Here is a 22,227-nt window from a genome sequence, read left to right on the forward strand (position 1 = left end):
TACACACACACGCGAGACACACACAGGTGCACACACACACACAAACCTCTGTAACCCAGATAAACACCACAAACCCAGGCAGCAATGTTCGAAACAGCCGCAGAAATTGTACTATTTGCCAGACTTTGATATGCAGTCTTGTTTTAGTGTTTATTCGACTCAAGGGAGCCAGTCAGTAAGACAGCCAGCAGTGTCACAACACCCCCGCAACGCCACAGTGATCTGGCTGACAGAGACACTGACTGAGAGGAGGAACACCCGCTTACAGGCCCCCTTTCTTAGGACCAGGCTTACTCAAGGCTTCAAGAACCAGCGTTCCTGATCTACTCTTTCACGACCGTCTTTTGCAATCGAATTGAATTGGTTTCCACACAACAGCTGCCGGCCGAAGCGGAGATGAATGAGAGTCGGTTGTGGCGTGCGTGCGTCAAAGGGCCCTTATCTCAATCACCCAGGGTTAGCAAGGGAAGCAGGAAGTGAAACCGACGACGCGACAAAAAATAAACACCTGTGACATCTTCACTACGTTCCTTTGGAAAGCTGTGTTCCTAGACTGAGGCCTACGTTCCCCAAAACGTTCCCGACCGCAGCGTCCCCGTTAGCTAACGGTCACCAACACCCCCCCCCCCCCCCCCCAACACTTACGACCACAACCACATGCCAATAATGGTCTAATGGGAAGGACGATTAACAGGGTGCTGTGATGTTCTGCGCCATCAGCGAATAAAAAACGACCACTCTTTGCCATCACTCTCACTGCCCCGTCCGGGGGCAGCAGGAGCAGTTAAAGCAGAGTCCATTAAGTTACCTGATGGACTTTGTTAGGACTGGCCTGGTTTCTCGGGAATTGAAAGAGCATGTGGCTGACTCAGATCTAGGCCATGGCCAAGCATCGAGGTTAGTTAATCTCCTGCAGAGGTTCCACCTATAATGCAATCCAGTAGATCCCCAAGAGATCCAGTACATCCCCCAAGAGTGAATGTTCTCACAAGGTTTCTAACATTAACCAGTGGCCCTGTAATTATAATCACTAGTGCACTAGTGCCTGTGATGCAGTCGGCGATGTCAGGTCAGACACGCACAGAGATTTCAGTGAATTATAGATAAGGCACAGTGCCTGTGATGCAGTCAGTGAGTACGATGTCAGTCACACACAGAGATTGGGGGGGGGGGGGGGGGGGGGGGGGGTGTGTGCCTGGTGGGCTCTGCAGCAAACTAGTACATCACAGTGACAGAGATGCAATGCCTGAGAATAATCCCCTCTCCACTGTTTCTTTCAAATTGGAACCAGGAGAGCTGACAGACTGAATGGACCCTCTGTACTTTTGTTTTGAATCAATCTCTCTCTCACACACACACACACACAGTACAGACACACTCATTCCCCCGTGGATGAAACAGTGGGAATGGATAAATTGCATAATGTGCATCAGAAATGTGAGCAGGCTAGCGTGCTGCGTCCTGGCTCGGTCCCTGATCCCTCTGGGACACGTCTTCACGTCTCCGCAGCGAGGAGGCATCGGGCCCTGTGAAGCCCGCGACACAGGGGGTTCTGCTGGGGGTGCACTCCAGGACTTGGGACCTCAACCAACCCAGTCGTGTAATGACGGGGAGTTGGGGACCTTCATTGCCAGAGACGAAGATGAAACGAGATGCAAATAGGTTCAAGCTGTGTTGGGCACACACACACACACAAATAAGGACTACTGCCGAGAAAAGGGGGTCCCAGGTTATCAGCCTTTTTCGACATCGACTGCATCTCACCCCCTTTTCTCCCCGAAAGACGGCGATGGATGAACCGTGAAGCGGTGGCTTGTTTTGTTGTTTATTATGCTGATGGCAGACTACTGGCCAGGCTGCTGTCCAGCTATGAAACAGAGGACACCGAGTTGTTCCCCATTCACAAGCAAAAGATATGTGTGTGTGTGTGTTCTCGGTGACGTGTGTGTAATGACCTCCAGATGAGTTCTTCACAGACCCAAGGGGGGCATGTTAACAGAACCAACATGGCCCTCATGCTGGGGGTCTCTGTGTGTGTGTGCGAGTATGCAAACATACGCGAGAGAGAAGTGAGCTTCTCAACATAAAGAGAGTCGTTCTAACGAGCAGTCATAGTCATGCATCCCTACTTCTCCCCCCCCCCCCCCCCCCCCCCCCCCAGCTGTGTACTGTGGTGCCCTATACCTCCACAGCCAGCCACCACCTTGGCCTGCCTTTCCTTCCTCATGTCAGATTCCCTCACCCTCTAATCTCTATCAGGCCATGGCCACTGACCTAGGATCTGCCCACGTAGTCATAGGGGGAGAGGATGCCAAGCTGACCTCAAGTAAGATACGACAACTGTTCGTGGAGAAATCGGTTTCCTCGAACTCGTGAGACCCTCTTGTGGAGAACCGTTTTCATTGCCTCTTCTGGCCACAGCTCGTGTTCATTTCCAGAACTTCTATTCTGAAACTGACAGAACTTAAGTAAAAGAGGAACTTTCTTCTCCTGACAGTACCAATTCTTTGAGAAAAGGGTTGAAATGTAAAAACATTGTGTAATGCAACATATTGCTTGTAATGTCACTAAGAAAAAAGGAGAGGGGGGGAGGGTGAAAGAATGAAGGGACGAGTATAAGGAAAGACAGCGTAAGAACAAAGGTTTGAAAGAGAGATAGAGACGGTAGAGAGGAGAGCGAGGGGGAACAATACATGCCTAGATGAGTTCACTGTTTCCAATGTACCCCGTCAGTAGTACTAACAATGACATGAAAAACAGGAGGCAGACCGTGCCTATCAGCCCGCGGATCGGAAGACGAGCACAGCCGTAAACACCAGGATGAACATCGCTCAGCTCCTCTCCCGTGGGAAGCCCCGACTCTCTCTCTCCCTCCTCTCCTTCGGCCTTTCCCCATCGGCCCTCCTCTCCTTCCCCTCTCCTCGGCGAGATGAGGAAATAAAGCGCTCGGGCAGTTTCTCACACGACGCTTCGTTCTCTCACCCCCAGCAGACGTTAGTTGCCTTTCGTAAGTACCTCCCCCTCCCCCCTCCCTCAATACTTTCCCGTGTGTGTACGCGTGTTAGTACGAAAAAACTCGGTTGCCATGTGTTTCCAATCGTTGTTTATCCGACATTGGCAGTGAGACATCTCGGGCTAACAATGGTCCCTTTTAAACGCGGATAACCGATTACACACACGGTGAGGCAGACGCACTTTAATCCACGTTGTCAGAGCCCCCCCCTACCCCCCCGCGACGCTCACGTTGGTGCTCGACGTGCGTGTGTGTGTGTGCGTGTTTATGAAATCACAAGAGTCGCAGGGAAATTGAGGATAGTAAGAAGACGATTACGAAGTGAAGTCACGAGTGTGCGGTCCGTATACATAGGCCTCATAGGTGGCTCATCAGGATAGGGGTTGGATAGGTTCATCTGAGGCAACTCTATGGCAAACTTACAGTACACGCACCCACACGCTCACTATAACAGTATTTCCTTTCTCCCAGTGGTCCTGTTATCTAGTATATCCATCCCCTACACTGCAGCCAAGAGACAGAAAATTTTGATTTATGTGGCCAAAAAACACAATGTGGATTTACAGACAACACACACACACAATAGATCAGTGTCTGGTAGTCTTTTAAGTTGAGGTTGTGAAAGATTAATATCAAAAACATATGCACAATTCTTCATCAATGTCAACTACAATACACACAAAGACGCATACATAGAGACATATAAGCAACTTCATTTCCAAAGTACTAAAGGTTAACTATTTTGGGAGTGGAGAAAGCAAAACAGGATGATTTGTCACGTTTGTAAGCATGAGAAAGCATCAGATGTGCTGCATTTGTATTATTCAGGTGTCGACAAAAAACCCATTAGGGACCTCTACATGAAGTTATTGCCTTGAGGAATACAGTCAAGCAGCCCAGATGGCTGTAATGTTCAGGCACCACCAGCAGAGGTCAGCAGTGTTCCATGTGCTCTCTCCGCAAGTACATAGTGGGTTAACCTTGCCCCCCCCCACATGAATTTACCATGTAAAGTATGAATCAGCCACCCCAAACTTAATCTGTACTTCAGGGGTGGATTTCAGACACATCTCTGTGTGTGTGTGTGTGTGTGTCCATGAGTCAGACAGACACAGTCCCTGGTTCAGTCTGGCTGACTCCAAACCCACCCAGGATTGGTGGAGGAGGTAACTGGTACCTCTCTCTCACTGGCTGACAGGGAGGAGAGGTGGAGCAGTCAGTTCCCCAGAGAGGGTGGAGAGGTGTGGAGGGGTACCTGTCTACGTCTGCCTGGCTCCCTGGGCGGGCTGGAGAGGTGAGGGAGGTAGGACCTGGGTGGAGTAGCTGAGAGGAATGTCCAGCCCCACAACTGGACCCACCACACTCAGCCATGTCACTACATAGTTCACCTGCCTGCAGGAACACAGTAAAACCAATCCAATCGATTGATATTTCTGTGTGCGGAAATATCAAATCGGACAGTACCCAGTCTGCCTGGGAATCCTTGCTTTAGGTAACAATGTCTATACTTTCAATATGTATCTCACAATAATGGCTAGAAGGAAGGAATGTGGACATGTAGCAGTGGATATGTTAGATAATTATGAGGACTAGTCAAGTAGGGGCTGTTCTAGAGCATGGTGACCTGGTGTAAGCCTAGTAAAGGCCTGGTGTAAGCCTAGTGAAGGCCTGGTGTAAGCCTAGTGAAGGCCTGGTGAAGGCCTAGTGAAGGCCTGGTGTAAGCCTAGTGAAGGCCTGGTGTAAGCCTAGTAAAGGCCTGGTGTAAGCCTAGTGAAGGCCTGGTGTAAGCCTAGTAAAGGCCTGGTGTAAGCCTAGTGAAGGCCTGGTGTAAGCCTAGTGAAGGCCTGGTGTAAGCCTAGTGAAGGCCTGGTGTAAGCCTAGTGAAGGCCTGGTGTAAGCCTAGTGAAGGCCTGGTGTAAGCCTAGTGAAGGCCTGGTGAAGGCCTAGTGAAGGCCTGGTGTAAGCCTAGTAAAGGCCTGGTGTAAGCCTAGTGAAGGCCTGGTGTAAGCCTAGTGAAGGCCTGGTGTAAGCCTAGTAAAGGCCTGGTGTAAGCCTAGTGAAGGCCTGGTGTAAGCCTAGTAAAGGCCTGGTGTAAGCCTAGTGAAGGCCTGGTGTAAGCCTAGTAAAGGCCTGGTGTAAGCCTAGTGAAGGCCTGGTGTAAGCCTAGTGAAGGCCTGGTGTAAGCCTAGTGAAGGCCTGGTGTAAGCCTAGTGAAGGCCTGGTGTAAGCCTAGTGAAGGCCTGGTGAAGGCCTAGTGAAGGCCTGGTGTAAGCCTAGTGAAGGCCTGGTGTAAGCCTAGTGAAGGCCTGGTGAAGGCCTAGTGAAGGCCTGGTGTAAGCCTAGTGAAGGCCTGGTGTAAGCCTAGTGAAGGCCTGGTGTAAGCCTAGTGAAGGCCTGGTGTAAGCCTAGTGAAGGCCTGGTGTAAGCCTAGTGAAGGCCTGGTGTAAGCCTAGTGAAGGCCTGGTGTAAGCCTAGTGAAGGCCTGGTGTAAGCCTAGTGAAGGCCTGGTGTAAGCCTAGTGAAGGCCTGGTGTAAGCCTAGTGAAGGCCTGGTGTAAGCCTAGTGAAGGCCTGGTGTAAGCCTAGTAAAGGCCTGGTGTAAGCCTAGTGAAGGCCTGGTGTAAGCCTAGTGAAGGCCTGGTGTAAGCCTAGTGAAGGCCTGGTGTAAGCCTAGTGAAGGCCTGGTGTAAGCCTAGTGAAGGCCTGGTGTAAGCCTAGTGAAGGCCTGGTGTAAGCCTAGTGAAGGCCTGGTGTAAGCCTAGTAAAGGCCTGGTGTAAGCCTAGTGAAGGCCTGGTGTAAGCCTAGTGAAGGCCTGGTGTAAGCCTAGTAAAGGCCTGGTGTAAGCCTAGTGAAGGCCTGGTGTAAGCCTAGTGAAGGCCTGGTGTAAGCCTAGTGAAGGCCTGGTGTAAGCCTAGTGAAGGCCTGGTGTAAGCCTAGTGAAGGCCTGGTGTAAGCCTAGTGAAGGCCTGGCGAAGGCCCGGGCCTTACCTGTGTTCCTCCAGGGCTGCCTGCATCACAGGCCGCATAAACTCCTCTGTCTTACAGGGGTGGAGCATAAAGAAAGGCTGGCCCAGCAATGGGTGTTCCTACAGGGAGTCAAAGAGAGGGGGTTGAGTAGCAGAGAGAGAGAGAGAGAACATGAATGAGAGAGAGAGAGAGAGAGAGAGAGAGAGAGAGAGAGAGAGAGAGAGAGAGAGAGAGAGAGAGAGAGAGAGAGAGAGAGAGAGAGAGAGAGAGAGAGAGAGAGAGAGAGAGAGAGAGAGAGAGAGAGAGCTACCTGTTGTGTGATAGAATCCCAGGGGCTGTTCTGGAGTCTGATTCTGTAATTGGGATGAACTCCGTTCCACACCTCCTCTAGAGACAGACTCCTACCATCTGAAATAAATAAAACAGGATGTGTCCACGAAAAAAGCTTTCACATACCCTTCCACACACACACACACAGACACACACACACTCTACGCACCGAGTGTGGAGGCTCTGAAGTAGAGTACAGGGGTCTGGTAGCTGCAGGAGTAGAGGATGTGATACTCGTACTGAACCACCTGGTTGCTGCCTTCTGATACACTGCTACAGGTGAGCTCTTCATCCTCATTATCGTCAATAACATCATCATCTTCATCATCATCAACAAAAGTCACCTTAGCAGTTAACATCTAATGAAAACGGAAAAATACAAGCAGAGAGAGATCCTGTCAGAGTTGAAATGCTATTCATGTAATGGTCGCCAACCGTCAGGGCGTTGTCCTACCTGCTGTCCCTCAGAGTCCGGTGGATCCTGCCTGGTCAGCGTGGCTTTAAGATGGCTTGGGGCTGATCCTGCTCCTCTCTCTTCCTTATCCTGGTCCGTCATGCAGCCCACTCTGCCAGGCCCCAGGGTATTCTTCTTGAGGTAGCCATCCTCCGTGCTCTAGACTCCAACAAGATCCAACAGCGAACGTGGGATTCCATTCGCGTTACAGCCACTCTCTCCTGTCCCACCATACTTTGGCCCCGGTCCTAAACGTCTGACACACAGCGGGGCCTACCTGTGCCTGCACCCAAGTCCAACCGTCTCTGACGGTGTCGGAATGCTGTAGAAGGTCCTTGCAGCAAATGTGAAACTTCTCCTCATCCAGAAAACATCCGCTCATTTCTGTTGTTATGTTCATTGAGATTTGACGATCAGAAAGGGGGAACGAAGCTTTCAGGATGTTGGGTAAGGAGAAGTAGATAGAAGAGGATGTCAGGGAAAGCGCATACATGAAAGGTTCTGTTTGAGAAATGGCATCTGCAAAAATTGCTATTACTGCACTTTAAGTGAACGATATTAAACAAGAGCCAAACCGATCTCCCCTTTAATTACAGCGAAGAGACTAATGTCGTTGCTGAAATGAATAACGACAGAGAAAAATACAACATCATTTAAGGCAGCCTACCTATACAACAATTTGAAATCTTTCGCGTGGCTGGAATGTTGTTGATGCATGCCTGTTTGTTTCTGGGACAGTTCCGGCATTGCTGTGACGTTTGCTATGTCGGCTGGTTCAACCAATGGGGTTTGTCCTTCAACTCCGCTTCACTCGCAAAGCGGATATTCTGCCAATACGAATGTGAATATGTGAAATGTGTATAATAATTCACATTTCAAATAACCAAAAAGGTCGCAGATTAATATGAGCACAGTCACACACGCAAATTCAGAATAACTACAAATCAATTTACACTTTTGTTGTGATCCGATCGAAGAGGACGCAAAACAGGTTTTTGTCTGAAAACCGTAGCTATTCTTATAAAATGTTGGGTGTTTTCTTTTTTATGCTTTTTTGTTGCATCCTAAATGTTTGAGCAAAAAATTAGTACTGTCTCCTGATGCTGCACTGCAGTAGGTGTCTTGTACTTCATCAACAGCTGACTCTCTTTTGTCCTGCAGCACATTTTGATGTTCTGGTCAGTGTCACACGCCAGATCCTCTGGATTGGATGTTTGACTTGGATATTTTCGTATTTTTTATGTCTTTTAGTACGGTAATTTGTAAGGTATCTAGTATAGGAAGTGACTGTGAGGAATGCAATGACTTATTTGGAATTTACACACGATACATTCAATATACATGGGAAAATGTGTCCAAACCTTTGACTGGTATTGTATAGTAGCCTAATAAAAACATTATCACTATAATCAAAGGAAATTGATTGAGAACATTTCTGTCAAAGTCCCTCTTATCTGATGTTCCATGCAGCTTATACTGATAAGAAGCCAGAGTCCAGGAGCAATAACATTTGTGTGTGTGTGTGTGTGTGTGTGTGTGCGTGTGTTTGTGTGTGTTTGTGCCAAAATGAAAGAGAGTGAGAGAAGGCAGGGGTGTTATGTGAGAATACAGTGATCTGTTTGGTATGGTTTGGTGACATATTCTATCAGTTCCAGACTTGTACCTACCTGTCTTGCAGTGCTGGGTGAGATGGTCTCGGTGGTCAAGCTGTGTCTGTGTGTCTCTGCGTGTCTGTGTTACATCAATAAAAGGTTAAAAGCCAATGATAAAGATCAGAGATAGACGGAAGGAGTGGTTAGTGTCCTTTAAACAGTGCACTCTACTTAGCTCACAGAAACCGATCAGGCTGTTTATTCCTGCATTCCGTCAAATACTCCAACCACTTTTTTAACCTCACCAGCTTAATTCTTCTCTGTCGGCAATTCCAGAACTACATCTGTACCTGACAACAGAAGATACCATGGAAGCAGTGGAGGTAAAGATGAATGGAAGGACCAAAACCCAGAGGGATGTCAAGAGGAACTTGTTCCTTGAACTTGTTCCTTGTGTCTATCGGGACCAGGAGAGCAAGGGCTCTAAGGCTGCGACCGTGCCTGCTCGAGGTGCTCCTCTCCTGGGGTCGAACCAGAGGCAGGCTGCTCCTCCTCTGGAGGTGCAGATGTGCCAGTCCATTCTGCCGTGCCATGCCGATCACCAAGGACTGCTGAGCGCAGGGCAGCTGCTCAAATGGATGGACACCACCGCCTGTCTTGCCGGTGAGTGTTGACCCTTGGGTTGTTTGTCACTTTCGAAAAAATGATCGGTCACTGTACTTGTTGACCCTCAGAAGCCTTCCAGTGCAGTCGTGTTGGTAGATGCTGACGCCACAATTTACATTTAGTCATTTAGCAGACGCTCTTATCCAGAGCGACTTACAGTAAGTACAGGGACATTCCCCCGAGGCAAGTAGGGTGAAGTGCCTTGCCCAAGGACACACCGTCAGTTTGCATGACCGGGAATCGAACTGGCAACCTTCGGATTACTAGCCCGATTCCTTCACCGCTCAGCCAACTGACTCCACATGTGATTTGTCTCGCGTCTCTCTCCTGTCTTCTCTTCTCAGCGGAGAGGCACGCTGGCATCTCGTGCGTCACGGTCTCCATGGATGACATCCAGTTTGAGGAGGCAGTCAGGTAAATCATCGTTCATTTCTCTCAGGAAAGTTTCTGTCCTAACAATTGTTGCTATGTTGCGATATGTTGAGGACGACAACGTTGGGTCTGTGTGTCGCTACAGGGTGGGACAGGTCATTATAATCAAGGCCAGATGCAACAGAGCCTTCACAACAAGCATGGAGGTAAGGGTCCTCACTCAGACGACGCGTGGAAAAACGCTCACCCATACGCACACCGAAAACAAACACGCACCCGCACGCAACTCACGCGCGCACATGCACAAGCACAGGACCCCCGAGCGTGTCCACACACTGGGTGATAAGAGCTTCTTATCGTTTGATAGTCCGACACGGCGTAACCCCAGTGCACTGACCCTTCACCTACTCTCCCTTGGCTCTGTATGTGTGTAGGTGGGGATTCGTGTTTCGGTGGAGGACGTGTTGACTGGTGTACAGAGGACAGTGTGCGTGGGCTTCTCCACCTTTGTCGGGAAACCTGCGGGGTCCCAGAAGGTGATCCCAACCGTCTCGCCTTCGTCGTTGTCTGCGTGCTGTCGACCCCTCGGGCCGCGTGAACAGTCGCCGGCCGTATGCGAACGTCGGTTGGCTGATGGGTGCGTGTGTATGTGTGTGTCTGTAGGTCATCTTAAGACCTGTGGAAAATCTGTGTTCTGAAGAAGAACAGTTGCAGCATTCCCTGGCCTCGGAGAGACGAAGACTCCGCCTGTATAACGATGAGGCCTTCAGCTCCCTGCTACGAGACTACCAAATACTGCAGAGGTCCAACCTCAACCTCCGCGGGTCCAACGGTTCGTTTTTCTGGATGACCGCAATCATTTATGAATCCCTACAATCTATATCATCTTATCCGACTCGTCGCCCTTATAGAGACGTGGAGGAGGGCAGGGAGAGGGTCAGGGGAAGAAGGGAGTAGAGAGGTAAGAAGGGGCGATAGGTCATGACAAGCTCGGATTGTTTGTGTGTTTGTGAAAGACATCCAATGGAATGATGCAATCAAGGTTCAATCAAGGCTGCCAGCAAACACGTGCACTCATTCAACTTTATTGATCCCAAAAAGGACAAATGATTTGTAACTTGCCCAGTCCATACACACAAGTTAAAAACTCACAGGCAGTTACATATATGTCAATGGTAGAGATTAACATGTATAGATAAAACATAAATACAGTAGATACAACATAAATACAACTTTTTATATAAATAACAAAAGAACAAAAGAAGAGTTCAAAGGAATGTAATGTGTCTGCATTTAAGAGCCAGACAATGTGCAAGGATGACATTATTGGCCTAAGGCTTTAAGGGGCACCTTATATAAAGTACATAGTAAAAATAAGTAAGTAGTAATGTCAATTACTTCCAGTCATTAAGAGCTGTTCCTTTTTAAAGGAGTCACTTTCACTGTCACTCCAGGTTTGGGCCTCACGAAAGACACGCCTTCCCTGACCACAGAGAACACGCGTGTGGAGAGCACCGAACTGGTCCTGCCACCACACGCCAATCACCATGGCAACACGTTCGGAGGCCAGATCATGGCTTGGATGGAAAACACAGCGACAGTGGCAGCCTGGTATACACTTGCACGCACATATTGTATATACACGTACACACACCTAAGCAGTGTTTGTAAACAAGTGTGTGTGTCTCCTTCTCCAGTCGCCTGTGGGGTTGTTACCCGACCCTGCGTTCAGTTGACATGTTCAGGTTCAGAGGGCCCTCCTCTGTGGGAGACAGGCTGGTCTTCAAGGCTCTGGTCAACAATATCTTTCAGAACAGGTAACTGGTGTGCGTGTGTGTGTGTCTGTGTGTGCTGGTGTGTGTGTGTGTGTGTGTGTCTAAGCATGTGTGTCTGTGCAGTGTAGAAGTAGGTGTTCGTGTCGAGGCCTACAACTGTCAAGAGTGGACCGAGGGCAAACCTCGGCACATCAACAGCGCGTTTCTCATCTACCAGCAGGCCAGCACACCCGATGACGCCCCTGCTTCTCCTACTGCCACATTCACGACACAGGTACCATGACAAGGGATAACGAGAGCCTCGCACGCAAGTACTTTTCGACACACTTTCGACGTCAACATTTGTCTCCTGCTTCAGGATGGGGAGAGAAGATATCTGGCTGCCATTGTGAGAAAGAGAATACGAATGGCAAGGTAACACAGACCCGAAAAGTTGTGTGTGAGGTTTTGACACATTGACACGAATCCCCGTTTACAATGTCCTCTGTCAGTTTCAACCACCTGTTGCAAAACGTACGCTTTGTCCGCCTGGATTCTCCGTCCCGCAGAAAACACATCTTATCCTGTAAGGAGGAAGGTCCTCTCTCTGTCCCTTGGACCAAAAGCAACCAGGTACAAACCTCACATTCCGCCTGTCTCTCTGACCCGTCGGGAACAGCTTCACTGTCTCGATTCCCAGATCAGAGCTTTTCACGTCTTTATGGTGGATGACTTCCCCCTTCAGGTGTACCTGGGCTATAACAACGTAGCAGCTCTGACTGTGCTGGCTGGGAAACAAGACTGGGAAGCCAGCAGCCTTCACGACAGGGTACGAGGCGTGCACACAAACCGATGCCAGGACCAAAACACAGCCCCTTGGTGGTGATAAGACGTGTCCTGTTCTCTCTCCAGATCAGCGTGTACGTCCACGAGGAGACAGAGCTACTGTGTCTGCGAGTTGAGATGGAAGTCACCACCTCGGCGCTCCATGCCTTCACCTCATTGGCTGACCCCTGCCTGCGACCCCAATGGGACAGACACTACCTGTGAGAGCGTCTCTTAACTCTTGTGTAATTGCCTCTGCTGCTATGTTTGCATTCCTCTGCCTTCTCCAACCTACCCACCCCAGCTGGGAACAATTATAGCAAAGTAGTGCATCCACTCTACAGCTTGGTTACATGGACAGTCCCCTCGTACAGTATTTTGAGTGGCCCTTTCGAAGCTATATGTTGAAATGCCGGGTGAGTTCTTTAGTCTGGGAGTGCCCTTTAACCTTTCACCTGGATCTGCCCTGGCAGGAGCTGTAAGGAGGTGGAGAGGGCCGACGAGGAGGAGGTGGTGTACCACATCACATGCTCCCCCAACGACGGAGACAGGATCCAGGACTTTGTGATTCTGCTCTCCAAGAGGCAGCCCTGCAAAGACGGGTACCGTCGCCTCTTCACGCCGGGGCTGTTTGCGTGTGTCACGTCGTTTTTTCCTCCCCTCCCCGAGCAACGGCGTGAATGTCATGTCACGTGTGCCCCTACATAGGGACCCTTACATGATAGCCGAGAGGTCCGTAACCGTGACGACGGTGCCACCTCGGGAGGGCTTTCGCCGTGGCGAGATCCAGTGCGTGGGGTTCCTCATCCACACCCTGGGACCAAACTCCTGCCGGGTTCGTACACCGCACCCGCAACACACGTACACAGAACGCAGTGCCAGAGAACGTTCTCCCTGACGCGCCCTTCCCCTCCAGGTGTGTTATTATAGCCAGGTGACATCCAGTATGCTGCCCTATGTGGCGGGGGACCTCGCTGGCTGGTCCAAGTCTATGGAGGAGACGGCTCATGCCTGCATTGGCTTCCTGGAAAGAGACGTATTCACTACGATCTTGTAACACTCCCAAGGTGTTGTGCCACCGGCCGGTTCTACCCGGCATCTGGTCCTTGTAGTCTCTTCCACATCCTCACAGTGGATTCTACAGGCTTCACAGTGGCGATGGACTGAACACAAAACAAGACTTGAGTCAGTGTGTGTGGTCTTCGAATCCCGTGACTTTTTTGGGGATTTGTTTGTCTTTGCCATATATTTATGGTCTTTTCGTGAGACCATGTTAAAACAGTTAATTATATCTACTTTAAAGGCAAGGTAGATACGTTTAGCAAAACCAGCAATTTTGGCTCAAATTTGAAAGTATCCCTCCTCCATATTTCAAAGACACTCCCCAGTAGCCGGCCCAATGCTGTCGGTCCGAACGCAATGATTGGTCGCGTTTATTAGTACTGCGATGGCCAAGTTGATGTTTCATTTTACTGTCAGAGCGTTTGATTTATTCATTGCTGTCAGGATGTGGATTATTTCAGCAAATATGACAAATAAAAAATACCTACCCTGCCTTCAATTCAGTCAAGTCTGTTTCTAGTCTCTTTTGTGGTTTTGATTTGGGAGCAATGGGTCTCACATTTAACAGTCAGTCTATGGATAAGCAGGACAGACACGACAAAAAGTTGAAATTGATATCCTGTCTTACGAAGCAATTCAATACCGAAACAATGACATTAACATGTTATTAAATCAGAATAGTATTTTAATACATCTCCCTCAATAAACCCCCCTTGAACACGAATTTCCTTGTTCTCTTAAATGGTGTCCAAAGTAGACTAAGCAATGTCTGTACAGTGGACAGGAGTTCGATGTGCTCTGGGCTATTATGAATTAGAACCAGAGAAAGAGAGCACATCAGGCTGACAGCATCCTGTATTTGAGGCAACAGACCCCCCCCCCCCCCCTCCACCCTCGTAAAGTCCTTTCAGAACAGAGTTTGGCGAATCCAAGATCCGGATATGCTAATCGGGTAACGTAGTCTGTAGCCTCGACCAATGAGACGTCTCAAAAGACCACCACTTTGGGCTGTTTGACCGGGGCTTTCTTCACAGGCACGTGGACTTCTTCGTGATCGGCGCTCATGTTGTTGGACAGCCAGCCCACCGTCACCGAGTTGGCTAACGTGGATTTGGAATGAGAGAGAAGAAGAAAAAAAAGGTCAGGCTCGACAAATAACCTCACGGAAAGCAGGAAGGAGGAGTGCAACGTGTGGGAGGAGAACGAAAACAAAAATAAACAGGCAGGAAGAGGTGTGACTCACTCGCGGCCTGATGCTCGGGGCAGTCCTTCTGGAAGTGTTCCACTGAACCACACACGCGGCAACTACCTCCTACACACACACAGAAGGTGTCAGAGACAGGTGAGGATAGGGAGAACCAAGAGATATCCTGGACACGATTCATGAGTCAACGACATGCACAATATCGTGAGCGTTTCGGATCAATGTACAGGAGTGTGTTTTCGTATAAGTGTACACGAGACCACCGAGTTGCTTGAATGTACCTGCAGCATAAAGTCCTTTGGGGTTGTCTGAACAGGAGCGTGACAAGTGACCCATTTTACCACAGATGAAACACTTAGCATACGGGTATTCGCCTGAGGACAAGAGAGAGAAAACAACAGACTTCAACAACCCTAAGAGACCCGTCACCATTAACCTTGACAATCCACAAAGTTAAATAAAACCTTTTGTATTAGTCTGGAATGTCTTCCTTACCCAGGGCAGGGTCAATCTTAGCCCTGCATCGCTGGATCTCATGCTCGGTTGACCCGCAGCGGTAACATATGTCCCTCCCCATCTCCTCATCACGCTCTGCCTCCGGACAGTCAGCCAATCCATGACCAGGTTTCCTGCAATTAAAACAGAGCTACAGAGGAGGACGCGGGGGGGGGGGGGGGGCAGAATGGGAGAAAGAGGAAGGACGTGAGCCAATCATAGTCAGGTACAGGGTTGATACTTCCAGATGTGAAGTGTAAAGCAAATGTGCATGTCCCTGGCTGACTTACCATATTGCTCTTTTTATCGTTTTGCCTCTTTATCCTCCTGTCTTCTCTTCTTCTATCTTTCCAAAGGGCAGTCTCTACCTCTTCCCTGAACTCTCGCTCCTCCCCATGTTGCGTCCGTCCACTGCCACCAGCAGGTAAGGTCTTTCCGCTCTGCTGGAGGAAGTCCAGAAACCCGTTGACGTCAACGTTGTCATATTCCTTCTTCGGGCGGTTAGGTTTCTTCACTCCTGCGCCACCCGGGTGGGGTCTTCTCAGAGGGTCAGCTCCTCCACCACCTCTGCCCCAACTCGGAGGTCCACGTCCAGCTCCACCTGACGCCCAAGAGCCAGGTTGTCCCCTTCCTCGTCCGTGCCCTCCAGTTTCTGTTCGTCCTCCACGCCCTCGCAGCTGACTCCAAGGAGTGGCGTCCGCGGGCTTGTGTTTGTGAACGTTGTTAGCACGGGCCCACCTCGTCATGACTAAACAACCTTGTATGAAGAATTAGAGGAATGAGTTATTCACGCATCCACTGACATCCACTAACTTCGATCACACGTTAGCTGGAGTAGCCAGCTAGCGGTAAAGTAACGACCTGTGAATTCGAGATTATGCTAGCTCTAGAAAGCCAACTAGAAGCAAGCTAACTTTGTAGCTAGTAGTAGCTCAAAAAGCTCAATTAAGGAGTAAGAAAAAGTTATGATTCAAAAAGTACTGAATACATACATACCCCTAAGAATAAACTATCGCCACATGTATATTTTCTTGTCCCCGGAAGAGTCACGTTTATTTACCCCGGACGTCTAGGGCACATGTTTCTTCTTCTTTGGATTCTGTGAGGTGCATACACCGCCACCTACTGTGCTGGAGTAGAAAATCAGCTGAGCAAGCAGAAATTCACAGTTGCGCAGTTAACCAATGACAGCGTGTCAAGCGCTCTCTAGCAGATACCTGTACAATTCTGGGTTTGTGATTTTGTGAGTGAATTTGTGAGTGATAAATTAATATCTGCGCGTGTGAAATAATCTATGCGCTCGCGACTTTTGACATAAATTTGTGGTGGCACCCATAATTTGCTTGCGGGGCCCCATAAAATGCTTGGGCCGGCTCTGATTAAGCCGTAGTCCTCACTGTGAAATGGTGTACTGGTTTTTATTGTACCAACATTGCAACACTCTAGCATCCTGTGGCATATAATAAAATCATCTTCAGTAAGTGAGACATTGCAAGAATTATTTTTATTATCTCTTGAATTTACAGCTCATGCCTTTTCTTTACCAATCGAAACATGAAAATAGCCAATAACCAAAAACACATTCATAGGAGTAATAAATGTTAGTTAAACTAATTATCTAGTTAACCAGAAGCCCGTTAACGACCCATTCGTTTGTCATACTACTTCAGTTGTGTGTTACTTTTTGGACAGGTGTGTCAGGTGATCTTAATTAGAACCAAGCGGATGGAGGTTAAAACGGTAGCCTTTTCAGATTTTAGAATAGGTACACTTGGGTTTAGGCAGCAGGCTAAGATGGCAATGGCTGCTTATCACGTGCTGGTTATCTCACTTTTTATTGTTGGAAGTTTAAAAAATGGTATGCTAAAACTAAGAGTTTACCAAGTTCAAAATGTATGATTCATGCAGCAGCTTTATGTAGTTCTGTTGTTTCAGTGTTCAACAGCCCCGTAAAGCGAGCGGATGAAATACCTGCCAACACGGGTAAGTGCAGGCATACGGACTATCGAAGCAATTGGCCTAAATTTGTTGATCAGTTGGTTGAATTATATTTTATGACATGAAATTCCATCCATGATTTGCAGACGTGGAAAACAGCCGAAGCAACGGGGAAACTCTTGAAGGTAGTCAAAATGTTGACTTAAATCGGCAAGTCATCCTAGAATATAAACATGTACCTGTCTACTAGCCAACGGTTAAGTAGCTTACCAGTGAACATTTAAGAGGATAATTTTCTATTTCTCAAGGAGCGTTGAATGCTGATGTGATTGAAGGGGACATTATGTTGCCAGTGAGTAAAGCCACAAGCCCTCATCTCTCCTGTCTGAACCTCCAAACACATGGAACATTCCAACTCAAACGCACATTCTTTCTCAGAGGGACCGAAATGCAGTGAAAAACCTGTGGCCAGATATTGGAGGACAGATTATTGTGCCCTACACCATCAGCCCAGAAATAGGTCAGACCTCCTGTGGCAAGTGCATCCTTTTGAGAATTTAAGGTCTAGTCTTTTAATTAGGCCTATTTGATGGATAACTAGATGTCTAAATACATTCCCCGATCAATGTTTTACTGCATCTCAGTGGAAAGGACCAATGACATAGAAGCAGCCCTCGATATGATATCAAGTCGAACTTGTGTGGGCTTCTACGTGCGAAACAATGAAGAAGGCTACATGGTGTTCGCCAAGGGTAATGGGTAAGGTGGTCATGGCATTTGAATGCATACACAGAAATGCGTGTCGATTCACGTGTTCTTATTTCCTCTTGTAGCTGTGCTTCGAATGTGGGCTATTTAGGCGGCCGGCAGATTGTCGTGATTGGTCCGCAGTGCAGTGTGGGGAACATCGCCCATGAGGTTCTGCACACGCTGGGGTTCTACCACGAGCACACACGAAAGGACAGACTACAGCACGTCGACATTTTGTTTGGCAACATAATCGGAGGTAGGGTTTGACTCTTCGGTGTTTGGGATTTGTGCAATGTCACTGTCTTGGTATCGCTTCCTAGTCCTCCTCAGGGTTGGACTGTGGATCCTCTTGGCTGTAACTGATCACCTCTCTGGAAACACTTGGGAGGTTAACGCATGCTACAGTGTTGTCATGCAATGTTGTTTGTTTTCTTCTTGCAGGTATGGAGGGTAACTTCCAGGAGAAGAATGGCAACACCCAGGGTCTACCCTATGATATCAACTCCATCATGCACTACGGAGGGTACGGTACCTGACCACTGCCGTCTTAAGTGCGTGCTGTTCGTTCTGCAAAAGATGTTTGCGTGTGGCGTCACGAGGGGCGTTTTTTTTTTGTTGAGGATTGTCGCCCTGTGTGACAGGACGTTTTTCTCCGTCAACGGGAAGCCCACGATCAAAGCCAAGGATCCCGTTCAGGAAATGGGCCAGAGGACTTTCCTGACAAATCTCGACGTGGACAGGGTCCGACGGCTGTACCTCTGCAGTGAGTGGACTCCCTTCCCATATCTGTAATCGAATCGCACTGCCTTTTCTAACCTCCCCCCCCCCTCCCCCCCCCCCCCACAGACGTCAGAGAGCAACAAGACATGCCCTATGTTGTGAACTCGACTACCACCATCCTTGTGACTCCTGCAAATGCCAACAGCTCCAATGTCTAAACGCAGGTCACCAAGCGCGCAGGACTCTGCTGACGACACTAGAGGGCACACCCGCTCAAGCAGCCGCAGCATGGTTGAAAGATGAAATCATGACAATCCACTCAGGATTACATCTTATTTACTTTGTCACGTGACTGTTTCGAGCCACAGTAACACTTGGGGTCAGATATTACTACCAGTGGAGGAGGGAAATTTTAAAATCTAGATGTATTTGACAGGTAAAAACATATGTGGGTTTTTAGACTGCAGAATATCAGTAAAATGGATGCATCTCGTGGAACTGGATGTGTGTGCGTACTGGAATAAACTTAAGTCTAGCTAAATGGGAGACTTTGTTCTGTGCCTCCTTTCTCCAGCCTGGTGACGTGTCAGTGATGCCATTGATTGCTTCCAGGGAATCTCCTCTGGGATAAAGTTTTTTAATTTGATATATTTTGAAATCCATAGCGACACATTGTCCCAGGAAACTGGGACAATGTGCTCCAATTGGCAATGGCAATTACGTTATTTTATTTTTTTAAATGTATCTGAGTTGACTTGTGAAGAGTAGGCTATTATAAAATTAGATTAACACCTTTTGTGTGTAATGAGGTCAGCATATTTCGAGGGTTCATCTATGAGGGAGGCATGGTGATGCGTGACGTGGGCAGGCGTAGTTATTAATATGGCCCGGTTCCTACTTTGTTGGCAGTCTGAACGGACGGTGCGCCGAGATGGTGCATCAATGCACAAGCAAAGGCGATTGGCACAATTTGTTAACCGAAGAAAAAACGCACAAACTTCAAGGATTGCTGCTAATTGGGATTTATGATGTGTTCAATTATTTTGAATGGACGATTTAATTGCTGGTGATACTGCGTGAGCAAGACTAATGAAACTGCTGAAAACGTCTCAAGTACGTGAAGACTTCGTTCTACATTAATTACATTGACTAAAATATCAATTTTGCCTTTTTTTTTAATCCTGCCGAGAAATGCAGTCTTTCGGTTGTCCTTTATGGAGATGGAGTGCACGCACATATTTGCTGTTACCTTTAACTGAAGTTATTGATATATCGCTACACTCGGAATTTTGATATTAACGAGAGATGCGTTGTGTATGGTAACTTTTGTTTTTTCCAAACAGACATCCCACATATCTTGCGCAGTTCAAACTCGTGCGTAATTTCATTGTGTACGCTGCAACATCTCACAACAAAATTGCTTAAAGAGCTAAACTGGCGACATTTAAATAACCTCTTACTAACGACGCGTACGTTTAAGGATTTTAGTTTTTTTTAGTTTTTGTTTAAGCTACTTTATAAAACCTTTGTGAACTCTTGGATTCGTCAAATCTTCAACATCCTGTTTTTAATGCCTTCAGTATTATCAAGACGTGATTCCTTCCAAATGCTGCAACGGGAGAACAAGGTTTAATCGTATAAGTCAAAACAGAAAATGTCAATGCTTTTCCAGCCCATAATCTTCCTTATCTTTCCTATGTCTGGTCACCAAGAATTCCTTAAGGGATTAAGCTAACAACACCCCAAAAAAGATATTTCCCAAGCCTCCTCTCTCTGTGACTAATCTGAAATCCTCCCTCCTTCTGGTACCGACATGGCTGCCGCTCCTGATGTGGCCTGCCTATCAGAGATGGGTGGAATCACGGGTCAAAACCTCACCCTGTCCTATGGTCCTGAACCCTGTAACCAGAGTGCTCTCCGAACCCAGCCTTATTCCCCAGAAGCCACAGCAGCGTTCGCCATAGCCATCACTCTCATGATGATCTTCACCATTGTGGGAAACATTCTGGTCATCATCGCCGTTCTGACCTCCCGCTCGCTCCGAGGCCCGCAGAACCTCTTCCTCGTGTCTCTGGCGGCGGCGGACATTCTCGTGGCCACCCTCATCATCCCGTTCTCCTTGGCCAACGAGCTGCAAGGCTACTGGGCCTTCCGCTCGCTGTGGTGCGAGATCTACCTGGCGTTGGACGTCCTCTTTTGCACCTCCTCCATTGTCCACCTGTGTGCCATTTCGCTGGACCGCTACCTGTCCATCTCTCAGCCCATGTCTTACACGGCGAGACGCACCCCCAAGCGCATCAAGGCGGCCATCGTCGTGGTGTGGCTGATCTCGGCGGTCATCTCCTTCCCCCCTCTCCTCTCCCTGGACAAGAGCGAAGGAGGGGTGGAGGTGTGCGAACTGAACAGCGAGCGCTGGTACATCCTCTACTCCACCATTGGCTCTTTCTTTGCTCCGTGTTTGATTATGATCCTGGTGTACGTGAGGATCTATCAGATCGCAAAGCAGCACACTCGCTGCCCCCCTGGGGAGAGACGCAAGGAGACCGCCCAGGGTGCCGACGTCGCGGCTTTGGACCAACGGCAGAAATCCTCCAGCCCGTCGCGAGGCGGCCCTCCAAAGAGTCCTCACGTCTCTCCTCCCTCCCCCTCTCCCCCTCGGGCCTGGGCAGAAACGCCCGGAAACGATCTCCGGACGCCCGAGGGACGGCCTCCGGCCTCATCGCAGGGCCCCGCTGCCGTGGGTCCACCGGCCTCCCCTCCCACCTTCCCTTCCCTTCAAGGAAACCCACCTCCAGCTGTCCCCGACCCCCAGGAAGCCTGCAGACAGCCTCACCAAGCTGCGGAGACACACACGGGATCTCTCCACGACGACAGTTCCTCCTTCGGCTCGGAGGTGGAGGCGGAGACGAGGGACCATGGAGGAGAAAACGGCCGAGGGCAGGGCGGGCCCGAGAAGATGAGGATGACCACACGAGGGCTGTTCCAAAGCAAAAAGTTCAAAGGTCAAGTTCAAAGCCTGGCCCAGAGGTACAAAAACACAGTGGCCACGCCCACCGGCACCAAGCTGGCCTCTGACGGGCTGCCCAAGCCCGAGGGCACGCCCATGTCACGGCGCAAGGCCATGGTAAACCGAGAGAAGCGTTTCACCTTTGTGTTGGCGGTGGTAATCGGGGTGTTCGTGGTCTGTTGGTTCCCCTTTTTCTTCTCCTATTCGCTGGTGGCTGTCTGCCCAGAGACCTGTTCCCTCCCCAAGCCACTCTTTAAGTTTTTCTTCTGGATTGGCTACTGCAACTCCTGCCTAAACCCTGTGATATACACCATCTTCAACAAGGACTTCCGGAAAGCCTTCAAGAAGATCTTGTCGAGGAACACCAAGGGCACCTACTTCTAAAGTGAAGCTTGCGCAAGGACGGAATGCCTTTTAGGTAACGAGGACAAACAAATGGTGTACGCACCTGCTTCTCTTTTGTTTGCTAAACGAACGCGGACAAATGCTTCAATGTACAGTATTAAGTAACTGGATTCTAGATTGTTTGTGGAAAGGATAATAATAATATCTTTAATCAGCATCAAGGTGTTCAAAAAATTTAACTGATTTTATGTCATTTAGAAACTACTTGTGAGTGTCAAGATCCAGAACTATCTTCAGTCTTTCCAGAGCCTGTGTATTAGCCTGGAGCATTAGACAGTCACAATGCAAAGAAACAGTATCAAATCAAATTTCATTTGAATTGCCTTTTTTGCAAGCTGCATCACACAGGGATTGGCATACACCCACAGAACTGCACCTAAACCAACCAAAAACCCTCCAAAAAGACAGGGACAAACTCCCATGGAAGCTCAGAGAGAAGAATGGCAGAAACGTACAGTAGGACATATGTTCCGTGAGTTCTTAATGTTCTGGGAGTTCTCCAGTGGAGCAGGCTTCTCTGTGAGTCATGCAAGGACAGAGATGAAAAGAACTTGACCAAACAAGACGATTCCCCTTGAATTTCAAGGTTAGGAGAGATCTGGGTATTAAACAGGGTATGATCTCCTCTTGATGTGAAATATACGTGTTATCTAGCTGAAGGTTTAAACAGCAA

The 22,227-nt window shown here is 48.7% G+C and overlaps 5 protein-coding genes across 6 annotated transcripts; 3 read left to right on the forward strand and 2 right to left on the reverse strand.

Moving 5' to 3' along the window:
* Positions 1-3,600: 3,600 nt before the first annotated feature.
* Positions 3,601-7,473, reverse strand: atg10 (ATG10 autophagy related 10 homolog (S. cerevisiae)). Its single transcript, XM_067258375.1, has 6 exons — positions 7,042-7,473; positions 6,765-6,923; positions 6,480-6,669; positions 6,291-6,388; positions 6,002-6,099; positions 3,601-4,405 (listed from the first exon to the last, which is right to left on the reverse strand). The coding sequence occupies exons 1-6, from the start codon at positions 7,255-7,257 to the stop codon at positions 4,273-4,275; spliced, it is 894 nt and encodes a 297-aa protein (XP_067114476.1). The 5' UTR covers positions 7,258-7,473; the 3' UTR covers positions 3,601-4,272.
* A 1,226-nt stretch (positions 7,474-8,699) lies between these two features.
* Positions 8,700-13,597, forward strand: LOC136964343 (acetyl-coenzyme A thioesterase). The gene is made up of 15 exons (XM_067258435.1): positions 8,700-9,019; positions 9,367-9,436; positions 9,540-9,600; positions 9,829-9,930; positions 10,058-10,226; positions 10,849-11,005; positions 11,092-11,211; positions 11,293-11,443; positions 11,528-11,583; positions 11,718-11,781; positions 11,894-11,977; positions 12,061-12,194; positions 12,447-12,575; positions 12,682-12,808; positions 12,890-13,597. The coding sequence occupies exons 1-15, from the start codon at positions 8,725-8,727 to the stop codon at positions 13,028-13,030; spliced, it is 1,860 nt and encodes a 619-aa protein (XP_067114536.1). The 5' UTR covers positions 8,700-8,724; the 3' UTR covers positions 13,031-13,597.
* A 102-nt stretch (positions 13,598-13,699) lies between these two features.
* On the reverse strand, positions 13,700-15,828 carry zcchc9 (zinc finger, CCHC domain containing 9). The gene is made up of 6 exons (XM_067258434.1): positions 15,731-15,828; positions 15,025-15,491; positions 14,735-14,885; positions 14,521-14,613; positions 14,279-14,347; positions 13,700-14,135 (listed from the first exon to the last, which is right to left on the reverse strand). Exons 2-6 carry the CDS (start codon positions 15,478-15,480, stop codon positions 14,023-14,025), a joined length of 882 nt encoding a protein of 293 aa, XP_067114535.1. The 5' UTR covers positions 15,481-15,491; positions 15,731-15,828; the 3' UTR covers positions 13,700-14,022.
* A 625-nt stretch (positions 15,829-16,453) lies between these two features.
* LOC136964376 (low choriolytic enzyme) lies at positions 16,454-18,688 on the forward strand. Of its 2 annotated transcripts, none has more exons than XM_067258479.1 (10): positions 16,454-16,592; positions 16,670-16,717; positions 16,819-16,857; positions 16,981-17,024; positions 17,111-17,192; positions 17,317-17,431; positions 17,506-17,678; positions 17,864-17,945; positions 18,064-18,185; positions 18,269-18,688. In XM_067258479.1, the coding sequence occupies exons 1-10, from the start codon at positions 16,460-16,462 to the stop codon at positions 18,358-18,360; spliced, it is 930 nt and encodes a 309-aa protein (XP_067114580.1). In that variant the 5' UTR covers positions 16,454-16,459; the 3' UTR covers positions 18,361-18,688. The 2 variants fall into 2 exon arrangements, with proteins under 2 accessions (XP_067114580.1, XP_067114581.1); XM_067258480.1 differs by having other exon boundaries at positions 16,984-17,024.
* Positions 18,689-19,955: 1,267 nt separating this feature from the next.
* Positions 19,956-21,533, forward strand: LOC136964355 (alpha-2B adrenergic receptor). The gene has a single exon (XM_067258446.1). It carries the CDS (start codon positions 19,956-19,958, stop codon positions 21,531-21,533), a length of 1,578 nt encoding a protein of 525 aa, XP_067114547.1.
* The last annotated feature ends 694 nt before the right edge of the window (positions 21,534-22,227 follow it).

Source organism: Osmerus mordax, chromosome 20 (assembly GCF_038355195.1).
Source record: "Osmerus mordax isolate fOsmMor3 chromosome 20, fOsmMor3.pri, whole genome shotgun sequence".
NCBI classification, from domain to species: Eukaryota; Metazoa; Chordata; class Actinopteri; order Osmeriformes; family Osmeridae; genus Osmerus; species Osmerus mordax.

Bases quoted from the DNA above. Each gene is read 5' to 3' on its own strand.
- LOC136964376 (XM_067258479.1), top strand. From the start codon at position 16,460: ATGGAGGTTAAAACGGTAGCCTTTTCAGATTTTAGAATAGGTACACTT. The intron at 16,858-16,980 runs GTAGTCAAAATG...CTATTTCTCAAG, and splicing joins CAACGGGGAAACTCTTGAAG to GAGCGTTGAATGCTGATGTG. The intron at 17,679-17,863 runs GTAGGGTTTGAC...TTCTTCTTGCAG, and splicing joins GTTTGGCAACATAATCGGAG to GTATGGAGGGTAACTTCCAG.
- LOC136964355 (XM_067258446.1), top strand. From the start codon at position 19,956: ATGGCTGCCGCTCCTGATGTGGCCTGCCTATCAGAGATGGGTGGAATC.
- LOC136964343 (XM_067258435.1), top strand. From the start codon at position 8,725: ATGGAAGCAGTGGAGGTAAAGATGAATGGAAGGACCAAAACCCAGAGG. The intron at 9,601-9,828 runs GTAAGGGTCCTC...GTATGTGTGTAG, and splicing joins CCTTCACAACAAGCATGGAG to GTGGGGATTCGTGTTTCGGT. The intron at 9,931-10,057 runs GTGATCCCAACC...GTGTGTCTGTAG, and splicing joins AACCTGCGGGGTCCCAGAAG to GTCATCTTAAGACCTGTGGA.
- zcchc9 (XM_067258434.1), bottom strand. From the start codon at position 15,480: ATGACGAGGTGGGCCCGTGCTAACAACGTTCACAAACACAAGCCCGCG. The intron at 14,614-14,734 runs GTAAGGAAGACA...TCTTGTCCTCAG, and splicing joins TAAGATTGACCCTGCCCTGG to GCGAATACCCGTATGCTAAG. The intron at 14,136-14,278 runs GTGAGTCACACC...AATCCACGTTAG, and splicing joins CCCCGAGCATCAGGCCGCGA to CCAACTCGGTGACGGTGGGC.
- atg10 (XM_067258375.1), bottom strand. From the start codon at position 7,257: ATGTATGCGCTTTCCCTGACATCCTCTTCTATCTACTTCTCCTTACCC. The intron at 6,924-7,041 runs GTAGGCCCCGCT...GTTGGAGTCTAG, and splicing joins GGACTTGGGTGCAGGCACAG to AGCACGGAGGATGGCTACCT. The intron at 6,670-6,764 runs GTAGGACAACGC...CGTTTTCATTAG, and splicing joins CGGACTCTGAGGGACAGCAG to ATGTTAACTGCTAAGGTGAC.